This window comes from Lepus europaeus, chromosome 6, assembly GCF_033115175.1.
Source record: "Lepus europaeus isolate LE1 chromosome 6, mLepTim1.pri, whole genome shotgun sequence".
Classification (NCBI taxonomy): Eukaryota; Metazoa; Chordata; class Mammalia; order Lagomorpha; family Leporidae; genus Lepus; species Lepus europaeus.
The window spans coordinates 295924-309419 of record NC_084832.1 but is presented as its reverse complement, the minus strand read 5'-3'; the positions used below and the strand labels follow the sequence as shown (position 1 = coordinate 309419).

Below are 13496 nucleotides of genomic sequence, written 5' to 3'. Positions count from 1 at the left end.
ACTGACAGCCACAACCTAAACATCTACCTTGGGAAACCAGAAAAAGAGCACATTATATCCAGAATAAGCAAGACAAGGAATAATAAGAACGGGTCAGAAATCAATGAAATCGGAAACAGGAAATTAATAGAGAAAAATCAAACCCAGAACAGGTTCTCTGAAAAGGTCATGCTGACCACAAACAGAGACACAAGCCCCTGACATCAGAAACCAAGGCCACTGACCACAGGCAGCCCGCCCACTCCCTGCTGCAAGGGTGGGTCAGAGACTCCAGGCCTGGGCGGCCCAGCTCCGCCCTCCCTGCTCCTCCTGCGAACACAAAACTGCTGCAACACAAGGAATCTGTGCCCACACAGGAGGGTCCCAGGCTGGTTGTGTGCAGGCCTGGGGGCTGCACACTCTGCTCTGGGACCCAGGCCTTCCAAAATGACAGCAGAAAGGAAACCAGCTTGGGGGAGGGAAAGAACCCAGCCCACACCTGTCTCCCAGGTTCTTTAAATTCTCAGCAAGATTGACGTGTCTGGGCCCTGGTTCTAGATGATGTTCACTGTCTGTTCAGGACTGTCTGTTCTGGGGGGCAGCAAAAGGCTGCTGGGGAAGGTGCCCTGTCCCTGACACCAGGCCCCGTGTATGCTGCTCCCCACGGAAGAAACCAGGCCCGCATGCTGCTCTGCATGGAAGAAACCAGGCCCCGCATGCTGCTCTGCATGGAAGAAACCAGGCCCGCATGCTGCTGCCCACGGAAGAAACCAGGCCCGCATGCTGCTCTGCATGGAAGAAACCAGGCCCGCATGCTGCTGCCCACGGAAGAAACCAGGCCCGCATGCTGCTGCCCACGGAAGAAACCAGGCCCCGCATGCTGCTCTGCATGGAAGAAACCAGGCCCGCATGCTGTTGCCCACGGAAGAAACCAGGCCCGCATGCTGCTCCCCACGGAAGAAACCAGGCCCGCATGCTGCTGCCCACGGAAGAAACCAGGCCCCGCATGCTGCTGCCCACGGAAGAAACCAGGCCCGCATGCTGCTCCCCACGGAAGAAACCAGGCCCGCATGCTGCTGCCCACGGAAGAAACCAGGCCCCGCATGCTGCTGCCCACGGAAGAAACCAGGCCCGCATGCTGCTGCCCACGGAAGAAACCAGGCCCGCATGCTGCTGCCCACGGAAGAAACCGGCGGTCTGGGCTCTGGGAAGTGGCCCACCATGCCCCCACCTAGGTGCCGGCTGAGGGCAGCTACATGGGGAGGAGAGGGCCTGCAAGGTCTGGGGCACCAGGTCGTGCCCAGGGAACCGAGGTGACAGACAAGGGTCCAGGCCCAGTGAGCACGTTGTGTAGGCAGTGAGCCCAGGAACCCCACAAGTCTGTGCAGCGCAGATGCTGCTCTGCCTCAACGGCCAAGGACGTCCAGAGGCAGTGAGAGGCTGGAGGCTGGAGATCTGTGCTGGCCCCAGGGCCTCACCTTCTCCCAGCTTCAGTTTCCCTCTACACTCTCTGTAAGGCTGTTCCAATCACACGTGATAAACAATGATGAAGACCAAAGGAGGACACATAATACAAATGACAATGTTCACCTCTGACCACAGATCAACACGGCCACGTACAGCTCTGACCACAGGTCAAAACAGCCGTGTACACCTCACACACAGGTCAACACGGCCATGTACAGCTCTGACCACGGGTCAACACGGCCGTGTACACCTTTGACCACAGGTCAACACGGCCGTGTACAGCCCTGACCACAGGTCAACACGGCCGTGCACACCTCACACACAGGTCAACATGGCCATGTACAGCTCTGACCACGGGTCAACACGGCCGTGTACACCTTTGACCACAGGTCAACACGGCCATGTACAGCTCTGACCACAGGTCAACACGGCCGTGTACAGCTCTGACCACAGGTCAACACGGCCGTGTACAGCCCTGACCACAGATCAACACGGCCATGTACAGCTCTGACCACAGGTCAAAACAGCCGTGTACACCTCACACACAGGTCAACACGGCCATGTACAGCTCTGACTACAGGTCAAAACAGCCGTGTACACCTCACACACAGGTCAACACGGCCATGTACAGCTCTGACCACGGGTCAACACGGCCGTGTACACCTTTGACCACAGGTCAACACGGCCGTGTACAGCCCTGACCACAGATCAACACGGCCATGTACAGCTCTGACCACAGGTCAAAACAGCCGTGTACACCTCACACACAGGTCAACACGGCCATGTACAGCTCTGACCACAGGTCAAAACAGCCGTGTACACCTCACACACAGGTCAACACAGCCATGTACAGCTCTGACCATGGGTCAACACGGCCATGTACAGCCCTGACCACAGGTCAACACGGCCGTGTACAGCCCTGACCACAGATCAACATGGCTGTGTACACCTCACACACAGGTCAACACGGCCATGTACAGCTCTGACCACAGATCAACATGGCTGTGTACACCTCACACACAGGTCAACACAGCCATGTACAGCTCTGACCACAGGTCAACACGGCCGTGTACAGCTCTGACCACGGGTCAACACGGCCATGTACAGCTCTGACCACAGGTCAACATGGCCGTGTACAGCCCTGACCACAGATCAACATGGCTGTGTACACCTCACACACAGGTCAACACGGCCATGTACAGCTCTGACCACAGGTCAACACGGCCGTGTACAGCTCTGACCACGGGTCAACACGGCCATGTACAGCTCTGACCACAGGTCAACACGGCCGTGTACAGCTCTGACCACGGGTCAACACGGCCGTGTACAGCCCTGACCACAGATCAACATGGCTGTGTACACCTCACACACAGGTCAACACGGCCGTGTACACCTCTGACCACAGATCAACACGGCCGTGTACAGGTCTGACCACAGGTCAACATGGCCGTGCACAGCTCTGACCACACATCAACACGGCCGTGTACAGCCCTGACCACAGATCAACACGGCCGTGTACAGCTCTGACCACAGGTCAACACGGCCGTGTACACCTCTGACCACAGAACACAGCCACAAAGACCTCTGAGTACAGAGCAGCACAGGTACAGATCAACACGGCAGCACACTTTTGAGTACAAAACACCCCATCTACACTAGTTTTTCTTCCAGTGAGGGCAAGAGCCCACACCTCATCTTGTGTCACAGGTGGCATCTGTGCAGTGCCCACCTGGTCCACAGCGCTGCCAGGCTCTCACCTGCACTTCTGAGTCAGCGTCCACGTGCTGCAGCTGGAACCACGTGTCCCTGTTGTGGTACTTCTGCAGGTCCTCCTTCTGGATGGCCACTTTCCCTGCAACACACAAGGTGGAGGGCCCTTCAGAGAGCGGCCCCTGCCCCTGCCCCCTTGCGGTGGTGTCCAGATGCTCAGAGTAGGTGCCCAGGGGCAGGGCTGGCCAGGGCAGCCACACCACGTTTACCCAGGGAACCCGATGCAAGCAGACTTCACTGCGATGGCCCAGATGCCACAGCCTTTGCAAAGCACAGCTCACCACCTCCCTGAACTGCAGTCACCAACCTGCCAGTTCCCGGCTGGGAGGCACAGCTGGATGCTCTCCTGTTCCCGCCCTGGCATCCCCTGAGGCAGCTGCGGCCAGAGCACTGGGGAAGGATGAGGACTCCACCAGGTGCCCACACAGCACACTGATCAAGACCCAGGCGGACAAGGGATGGGGGTGAACCCTGAGGGCAGGCGTGGTCACAGCTGCTGTGCACCACAAGGTCATCCACACAGCCACATGTCCCCTGATGTGTGCTCACGCAAGCTCAGCTCAGAACACGTGAGTGCATGTCTCTTCAGCCTACACAGTGTGCAGGTGCACGTGTGTTCCTGTGGGCACCGGGACAAGCCACCTCCTCCCTCCTTGGCATGTGGGTCCAGAGCGAACAGGCACCTGGTAGGGATGGAGGAGGACAGACCTTATTCTCACCAGAGACACCAGTGACACCAGGAGACTTCCTGATCCACCCTGGGCCTCGAGTTCTCATCGGGGCTGTGATGGTGCTGCCTGGATTTTCCCATTTGTTATTTTCTCCTGTGGGTGTGGTGCCTGTCGGGGCTAGCTCAGAAGAGGGAAGCAGGGGCCGGTATTATGCATTAGTAGGTAAAAACACTGCCCGCAGCCGGCGCTGTGGCTCAATAGGCTAATCCTCCACCTGCGGCACCGGCACACCGGGTTCTAGTCCTGGTCAGAGTGCCAGATTCTGTCCCAGTTGCTCCTATTCCAGTCCAGCTCTCTACTGTGGCCCGGGAGTACAGCGGAGGATGGCCCAAGTGCTTGGGCCCTGCACCCGCATGGGAGACCAGGAGAAGCACCTGGCTCCTGCCTTCGGATCAGCACGGTGTGCCGGCCACAGCGCACCAGCTGCAGCAGCCATTGTGGGGTGAACCAACAGAAAAAGGAAGACCTTTCTCTCTGTCTCTCTCTCTCTCTCTCACTGTCCACTCTGCCTGTCAAAAAATAAAAAATAAAAATAAAAACACTGCCTGCAACACCAGTATCCCATATGGTCGCCAGGTGGTGTCCCTGCTGCTCCACTTCCAATCCAGCTCCCTGCTAATGGCTTGGGAAAGCAGTAGAGGATGGCCTGAGTGTCTGGGCCCCTGCACTCAGTTGGAAGACCCAATGAAGCTCCTATCTTTGGCCTGGCCAGAGCCCCAGCCATTGCAGCCATCTGGGGAGTGAACCAGCAGATGGAAGATCTCTGTCTCTCTCCCTCTCTCTCTCTGTAACTCTGACTTTCAAATAAATAAATATGTCATACAGAAAAGGGACGCAAGCCAGGTAGCACTGAATGTGGGAGCCAGTTAGCAGAGGGAAGACATGGCGACAAGCAAGGCGTCACAGGATCCTGAGCCCGCCCCGTCTCCTCATATGCAGCCAAGGGTGAGGCTGGGACAGGACCATGGCATGAAACGGGAGGACATGTCTCCACCCTGAATCTACAAGAAATGCAAAGAGAACCAAAGCCACAGGACACGACGTCAATATGTAAAAATGAATTCCATCCGTAGCAGAAGCATGGACGATGAATGCTGAATGAAAGCAAAGGCAGGGCTGTCCGCAGAATCCAGCTCTGTGCTCACGGCTTTGGGGTGCAACTACAATCCCTTCCTGCTCCTTTAAAACACATGCGACTGCATTTCCTCACACAAGCCAAACACATGAACACCCCAACTCTGGCGCAGGGCAGGTGTGAGTGCACGGCAACAGGGCGGGCAGAGTGTGCAGCGTCAGGGCAGGTGTGAGTGTGCAGTGACAGGGCAGGCAGAGTGCACAGTGACAGGGCAGACAGAGTGCACGGCGACAGGGCAGGTGTGAGTGCACGGTGACAGGGCAGGAGTGAGTGCACAGCGACAAGGCCGGAGTGAGTGCACGGTGACAGGGCAGGTGTGAGTGCACAGTGACAGGGCAGGCAGAGTGCACAGTGACAGGGCAGGCAGAGTGCACAGTGACAGAGCAGGTGTGAGTGCAGTGACAGGGCAGGTGTGAGTGCACGGTGACAGGGCAGGCAGAGTGCACGGTGACAGGGCAGGCAGAGTGCACGGTGACAGGGCAGGTGTGAGTGCACGGTGACAGGGCAGGCAGAGTGCACGGTGACAGGGCGGGCAGAGTGCACGGTGACAGGGCAGGTGTGAGTGTGTGGTGACAGGGCAGGCAGAGTGCACGGTGACAGAGCAGGCAGAGTGCACAGTGACAGGGCAGGCAGAGTGCACGGTGACAGGGCAGGTGTGAGTGCACGGTGACAGAGCAGGCAGAGTGCACGGCGACAGGGCAGGTGTGAGTGCACGGTGACAGAGCAGGCAGAGTGCACGGCGACAGGGCAGGTGTGAGTGCACGGTGACAGGGCAGGCAGAGTGCACGGTGACAGGGCAGGTGTGAGTGCACGGTGACAGGGCAGGCAGAGTGCACAGTGACAGGGCAGGAGTGAGTGCACAGTGACAGGGCAGGCAGAGTGCACAGTGACAGGGCAGGTGTGAGTGCACGGTGACAGGGCAGGTGTGAGTGCGCAGTGACAGGGCAGGAGTGAGTACATGGCAACAGAGCAGGCAGAGTGCACGGTGACAGGGCAGGTGTGAGTGCGCAGTGACAGAGCAGGTTTGAGTGCGCAGTGACAGGGCAGGAGTGAGTGCGCGGTGACAGGGCAGGCAGAGTGCGCGGCGACAGGGCAGGTGTGAGTGCACAGTGACAGGGCAGGTGTGAGTGCACGGCGACAGGGCAGGTATGAGTGCGCGGTGACAGGGCAGGCAGAGTGCACGGCGACAGGGCAGGTGTGAGTGCACAGTGACAGGGCAGGCAGAGCGCACACTGACAGGGCAGGAGTGAGTGCACAGCGACAGGGCCGGAGTGAGTGCACGGTGACAGGGCAGGCAGAGTGCACGGTGACAGGGCAGGTGTGAGTGCACGGTGACAGGGCAGGAGTGAGTGCACAGCGACAAGGCCGGAGTGAGTGCACGGTGACAGGGCAGGTGTGAGTGCACAGTGACAGGGCAGGCAGAGTGCACAGTGACAGGGCAGGCAGAGTGCACAGTGACAGGGCAGGCAGAGTGCACAGTGACAGAGCAGGTGTGAGTGCACAGTGACAGGGCAGGTGTGAGTGCACGGTGACAGGGCAGGTGTGAGTGTGCAGTGACAGGGCAGGAGTGAGTACATGGCAACAGAGCAGGCAGAGTGCATGGTGACAGGGCAGGTATGAGTGCACAGTGACAAAGCAGGTTTGAGTGCGCAGTGACAGGGCAGGAGTGAGTGCACGGTGACAGGGCAGGCAGAGTGCACGGTGACAGGGCAGGTGTGAGTGCACAGTGACAGGACAGGTGTGAGTGCGCAGTGACAGAGCAGGCAGAGTGCACGGTGACAGGGCAGGCAGAGTGTGTGGCGTCAGGGCAGGTTTGAGTGCGCAGTGACAGGGCAGGAGTGAGTGCGCGGTGACAGGGCAGGCAGAGTGCGCGGCGACAGGGCAGGTGTGAGTGCACAGTGACAGGGCAGGTGTGAGTGCACGGCGACAGGGCAGGTGTGAGTGCACGGTGACAGGGCAGGCAGAGTGCACGACGACAGGGCAGGTGTGAGTGCACAGTGACAGGGCAGGAGTGAGTGCACAGCGACAAGGCCGGAGTGAGTGCACGGTGACAGGGCAGGTGTGAGTGCACAGTGACAGGGCAGGTGTGAGTGCACAGCGACAAGGCCGGAGTGAGTGCGCAGCGACAGGGCAGGTGTGAGTGCACAGTGCAGGGCAGGTGTGAGTGCACAGCGACAAGGCCGGATTGAGTGCACGGTGACAGGGCAGGTGTGAGTGCACAGTGACAGGGCAGGCAGAGTGCACAGTGACAGGGCAGGCAGAGCGCACACTGACAGGGCAGGAGTGAGTGCACAGCGACAGGGCCGGAGTGAGTGCACGGTGACAGGGCAGGCAGAGTGCACGGTGACAGGGCAGGTGTGAGTGCACGGTGACAGGGCAGGAGTGAGTGCACAGCGACAAGGCCGGAGTGAGTGCACGGTGACAGGGCAGGTGTGAGTGCACAGTGACAGGGCAGGCAGAGTGCACAGTGACAGGGCAGGCAGAGTGCACAGTGACAGAGCAGGTGTGAGTGCACAGTGACAGGGCAGGTGTGAGTGCACGGCGACAGGGCAGGTGTGAGTGCGCAGTGACAGGGCAGGAGTGAGTACATGGCAACAGAGCAGGCAGAGTGCATGGTGACAGGGCAGGTATGAGTGCACAGTGACAAAGCAGGTTTGAGTGCGCAGTGACAGGGCAGGAGTGAGTGCACGGTGACAGGGCAGGCAGAGTGCACGGTGACAGGGCAGGTGTGAGTGCACAGTGACAGGACAGGTGTGAGTGCGCAGTGACAGAGCAGGCAGAGTGCACGGTGACAGGGCAGGCAGAGTGTGTGGCGTCAGGGCAGGTGTGAGTGCACAGTGACAGGGCAGGAGTGAGTGCACGGTGACAGGGCAGGTGTGAGTGCACGGTGACAGGGCAGAGTGCACGGTGACAGGGCAGGTGTGAGTGCACGGTGACAGGGCAGGTGTGAGTGCACGGTGACAGGGCAGGCAGAGTGCATGGTGATAGGGCAGGTGTGAGTGCACGGTGACAGGGCAGGCAGAGTGCACGGTGACAGGGCAGAGTGCACGGTGATAGGGCAGGTGTGAGTGCACGGTGACAGGGCGGGCAGAGTGCACGGTGATAGGGCAGGTGTGAGTGCACGGTGACAGGGCAGGCAGAGTGCACGGTTACAGGGCAGGAGTGAGTGCACGGTGACAGGGCAGGCAGAGTGCACGGTGACAGGGCGGGCAGAGTGCACAGCGACAGAGCAGGCAGAGTGCACAGTGACAGGGCAGGCAGAGTGCACGGCGACAGGGCAGGTGTGAGTGCACAGTGACAGGGCAGGTGTGAGTGCGCAGTGACAGGGCAGGTGTGAGTGTGCAGTGACAGGGCAGACAGAATGCACAGCGACAGGGCAGGAGTGAGTGCACGGTGACAGGGCAGGAGTGAGTGCACAGCGACAAGGCCGGAGTGAGTGCACGGTGACAGGGCAGGTGTGAGTGCATGGTGACAGGGCAGGCAGAGTGCACGGTGACAGGGCAGGTGTGAGTGCACAGTGACAGGGCAGGCAGAGTGCACGGCGACAGGGCAGGTGTGAGTGCACAGTGACAGGGCAGGCAGAGTGCACGGTGACAGGGCAGGCAGAGTGCACGGCGACAGGGCAGGTGTGAGTGCACGGTGACAGGGCAGGTGTGAGTGCACAGTGACAGAACAGGCAGAGCGCATGGTGACAGGGCAGGTGTGAGTGCACAGTGACAGGGCAGGTGTGAGTGCATGGTGACAGGGCAGGAGTGAGTGCACAGTGACAGGGCAGGTGTGAGTGCATGGTGACAGGGCAGGCAGAGTGCACAGTGACAGGGCAGGCAGAGTGTGCGGCGTCAGGGCAGGTGTGAGTGCACAGTGACAGGGCAGGAGTGAGTGCACGGTGACAGGGCAGGTGTGAGTGCACAGTGACAGGGCAGACAGAGTGCATGGTGACAGGGCAGGTGTGAGTGCACGGTGACAGGGCAGGTGTGAGTGCACAGTGACAGGGCAGGAGTGAGTGCACGGTGACAGGGCAGGTGTGAGTGCACGGTGACAGGGCAGGCAGAGTGCACGGTGACAGGGCAGGTGTGAGTGCACGGTGACAGGGCAGGCAGAGTGCACAGTGACAGGGCGGCCAGATTGAGCAGTGACAGGGCAGGAGGGTGCATGGTGACAGGGCAGGCCGGGGCCCGGGGGCTCCGTGCATTAGTTAATTCCTTCCCCCCAGTCAGTCCCCACGCCAGGCAGCCCCACTCATGACTCCTGGGTTGATTTTCTGGAAACTGAGAAGCTGATTAGGACGTGGTAGTCCAAAGGCCTCGAACAGCAAACTCATCCCAGGAAAGGGCCAAGCTGGAGGTCTTCCTCAACAGGCCCGGGGCGCAGGAACTCACAACTGACACAGCAGATGCAGGGGACAGAAAGAGGCCTGCACGTGTGCTGGGACAGACAGACATGTCCAAGGAAAACCTGCACGAGGCCCTGTGCCCTGGAGCGGAAACATTCCCTTGAAGGGATCTGAGATGTCAACGCCGACAGAGACAGAGGGCGGGAACCTGCATGGCCTTCTGACACCACACCAAAGCACAAACCAGGCAAGAGGAAGTCTGACGAGTGCAACTTCATCAAAGGCCAAAGAGCAAGAGGCTACAACAAGAAAATGAGTCACAGACTGGAAGAAAGTGTTTTGGAATCCAGAGAGGACGCAGAAGCCTCAGTCGCCACCAGAAAGGACAAAGGGCCTGGGCCCTGCCCCCAGACAGGACAAGAATAAGCTTCCCTGTCCCTCAGGTGGAAATGCAGCAAGCAACACAGTGAGACACGAGGCAGCACCACCCCCGAGAATGGCAAGAATTAATCAAAAAATAAAAACAGACACCAGTACATGCTAGCGAGGGTGACGGCTGCACCCACACACACAGCCTTTTGGGCCTGACCCTGGGCATCCACCAGGCAGGAGGCCCACACGAGAATGGTCAGAATCAACCCAAACACTCACAGGGTGACGGCCGGACGCCACCACGTGACAGACCTGGATCAAGATCCCAGCTCTCAACTGGTCCCCCCGCTGTTGCAGGCATCTGGGCAGTGAGCCAGCTGCACTCTCTCCTTTCTCTCTCTAATAAACATTTTAAAGGGAATTTTACATATGTAACTTACACCTCAATAAACCTGATTTTTTTTTTTTTGACAGGCAGAGTGGACAGTGAGAGAGAGAGACAAAGAGAAAGGTCTTCCTTTTGCTGTTGGTTCACCCCACAGTGGCTGCTGCAGCCTGCGCACCGCGCTGATCCGAAGCCAGGAGCCAGGTGCTTCTCCTGATCTCCCAAGGGGTGCAGAGCCCAAGGGCTTGGGCCATCCTCCACTGCACTCCCGGGCCACAGCAGAGAGCTGGACAGGAAGAGGGGCAACCGGGACAGAATCCGGCGCCCCGATTGGGACTAGAACCCAGGGTGCCGGCGCCGCAAGTGGAGGATTAGCCTATTGAGCTGCGGTGCCGGCCAATAAACCTGATTTATGAACAAAAGGATACAGGTCTCCAGACGGTGGAAGGAGTGTGTGAGTGTCCCCCAGAATCTACCTCATGCCTACCCCACCTGGAAGCAGGTGCCCTGGAGTCTAGATCAGAACAGAATGAGAGGCCCAGGGGCCATGGAATCGAATTCCACCCACCAAGCAGCAGTGCCCAAACACATGTGCTCCGGTCACACCCACCAATGCTGGGAAGGCTGCTCGGCTTGCAACCAGCCCTCTGGGTGCCGCGGCTCTGGCACAGGGACAACAGTGTCTGTCTGTCCAGCACGCCCACTGTGCCTCAGAGACGCTGAGGACAGCTCCCCAGTCAGGTCCTTGGCTCCAGAGAGGTCCCTGATCCTCCAGCACAGCACTTGGGGGTGCCTCCCGGGCGTAGGGAGGCCGTGTGCACACACTCCTGGCCCTCTCCTCCAGTTCTGTCCAGGGAGTCTGACCTACGGGCCCGGGCCCTCAGGGTTTACCCATGAGGCCCTGGGGCGCAGACAGGGCAGGGCACTGGGGAAGGGTCTTTATTTCTTCAGCTCCCCCTGCCTGGAGCACGGCACCCTCCTTAGCAGCTCTGGCTGTTTTCCTGGGCTCCCTCTTGCTGCTGGCCTTGTCTCGCCTGCACCCCAGTCTTCTGCCGGCATCCTGGGTGCACCCTCTTTCTGGGACTTGAACTTCCCGCCAAGAACGTGCATGTAGCTGTACCAGAGGACGCCTGAGGATGCCGTCGGACCAGAAATGAGGAGATGGCACTCTCCTCAGGACGCAGCCGCAGCCACAACCGCCTGTACAGCTGGAGGCCAGAAAGCCACGTGAGGAGCAAGCCCAGGGCCCACTGAACCAGCAGCCCAAGTCAGAAATGGTGGAGACATGGGGGTGACAGAGAGGGGCTGCTCCAAGAAACCTGGACGGACCGTGAGCCAGGAGGAGCAGCGCCACGAGCTGAGGCTGCAGGGAGACAGCGGGACGTGTGGGGAGCTGGGACAGCACTGGGGTCTGGTGTGCTGGGGCTGCAGGTAGTGTCTGAGGCCGGGATGGGCACCCTTTCCTGCAGCAACACAACCTCCCCAACACGGCCCTGAACAGCTGAGGGCGGAGGTCAAGGCCCAGGCAAGCAGCTGCCTGGGGAGCAGAGAAGTGGCCATGTGACTCAGGCAGACGGCTCTGCCCAGGCTGCGCTCCCACGGCTTCCCTCCCCAAAGCCCAGCACTCTGCAAAGATACTGCCCCAGGGTCCGAGCGGCAGCAGCTGCCTTTCTGGCCTCCTGACTTCTATTTTCAGCACCACAGTAAGTGGAGCAGCATCTCCTGGCACAGGAGCTCTCAGCTGGGAAAACATTCCAAGGAAGAGCCCTTGACCCGGAATTGGTGTCGTGGGGTTGACATTCCGTTTCCAGTACAAGTCAGCAGACGATCTTAGGAAACAGATCTCCCCTCGTGTCCAGCCAAGACGGTGAAAGGCCTCTGAGAACTGTGCTCTCCTCACTTTCAGGTCAGGCTCGCCCCAGGCACCACTCCGAAGCCAGGGCTGTTCCTTCTCAGACTGTATGCACACTGGACGGCCTGCTCAGCACAGGGCCAGTGCCCAGCTGGTGGCGCTGGTCTGGCAAGCAGCGCTGCCGACTCGGATGTCAGGCCTGGCCGTCTGAGCACAAAGAACCATGCAGCTGCAGCACCCACAGGAAAGCAAGCTCAGCCCAGGGTGTGAGGTGAGGTGGCCAAGCTCGGGCCGTTCTTCCCAGAGTGTGCTGGTCTCCAGGACACTGCAGCTCCTCCCTCACAGCCGAGACCCCGGGAGACTCACGCGCTCATGCTGGCTGACAGGCCAGGCATCAAAAACTCAGACGAGCAAGGTGGGCGCCGGCTCAAGCTTTGTTTCTACACATTCTGCAGCGTCTTTTGCACCCCTGACGTGCAAAACGTGTGCCTGGGCCAGGTTAGCGGAAGTCTGATTTCTTCAGTTTGGCCTCTTACTCTTTTCCTAAAGAGCTTCTGTTAGGGTTGATTTCACTCCCTGTCCCCCAGGACTGCCATAAACACATGTGCAGGCCTCCAGTCATGTGACACGGAAGTGCCCTGTGTGATGGAGCAGCCATCGTCCCTCCCAACAGGTGGCAGGGAAGTCAGACTCTGGGCATCAGGGCGGTGCCCACTTACTCCCTGCGAAGTCGGGGAGGCGGGAGACAAAGTTCTGGGAGATGACATTTCCAGAAGGCACAAGTGACACAGGCTCCGCACTTGAGTTGGCCTCACTCTCCCAGGATGTTCTCTGAGACGCTGGCCCTCAGAGAGCCATAGAATCCTGAGAGTAGCCCAGATACTCTGACGGAGGACCCGTCCATCCAAAGAAGAGACTTCAGGACTCAGGGAATACCCTAACAGCAGAGGTACTCCCAGGGCAGCAGTGGCCTCCACTGGGAGGAGGAACCGGACCTGACCGTTAGCACACGATGCTGGGGCCAAGCCTGGTCAATGCCAGGAGTCCTGCGCTGACGGGGAAGCACGGATGGCCAGGGAAGGGGTCGGGGGAGAGGACGTGGCCACAGAAGCCCTCATGGGTCTTGTGGCCAGCTCCGTCCAGGCCATGTGGCCCCAGGTTGGGCTGAGGCTGACTGAAAACACATCAGTTGTGCTGTCAAGAGCTGACCCGGTGCCTTCAGAAGTCCCTGGTGCTGCCCTCCAGCAAAGCTCAGACACACGGAGGGTGCAGATGAATCCAAGACAGACGGTGCCCAAGCTCGGCCACGACAGGGAGTTTCCACCGCAGAAAAAGCACCTGCATACGGGCTGGTGAGAGCTGACACTCCAGCTGTGCCTCGCTCTGTAGGTGGATGGCTGCGCCAGGTGGCATGGGCACAGGACACACGGAGAGAAGAAGCTGCCCCACCTCTGCTCTCAACACTCAAGCCG

At 59.5% G+C, this 13496-nt stretch overlaps 1 protein-coding gene across 3 annotated transcripts in view; it reads right to left on the bottom strand.

Annotated features, from left to right (window-relative positions):
* The window catches only part of RASA3 (RAS p21 protein activator 3), a 139577-nt gene that overhangs the window by 58677 nt on the left and 67404 nt on the right, over positions 1–13496 (bottom strand). For all 3 annotated transcript variants that reach the window (XM_062193894.1, XM_062193895.1, XM_062193896.1), the window contains one exon: positions 3204–3298. In XM_062193894.1, coding sequence (XP_062049878.1) covers positions 3204–3298 — 95 coding nt within the window. The remainder of the gene's footprint in view (positions 1–3203; positions 3299–13496) is intronic.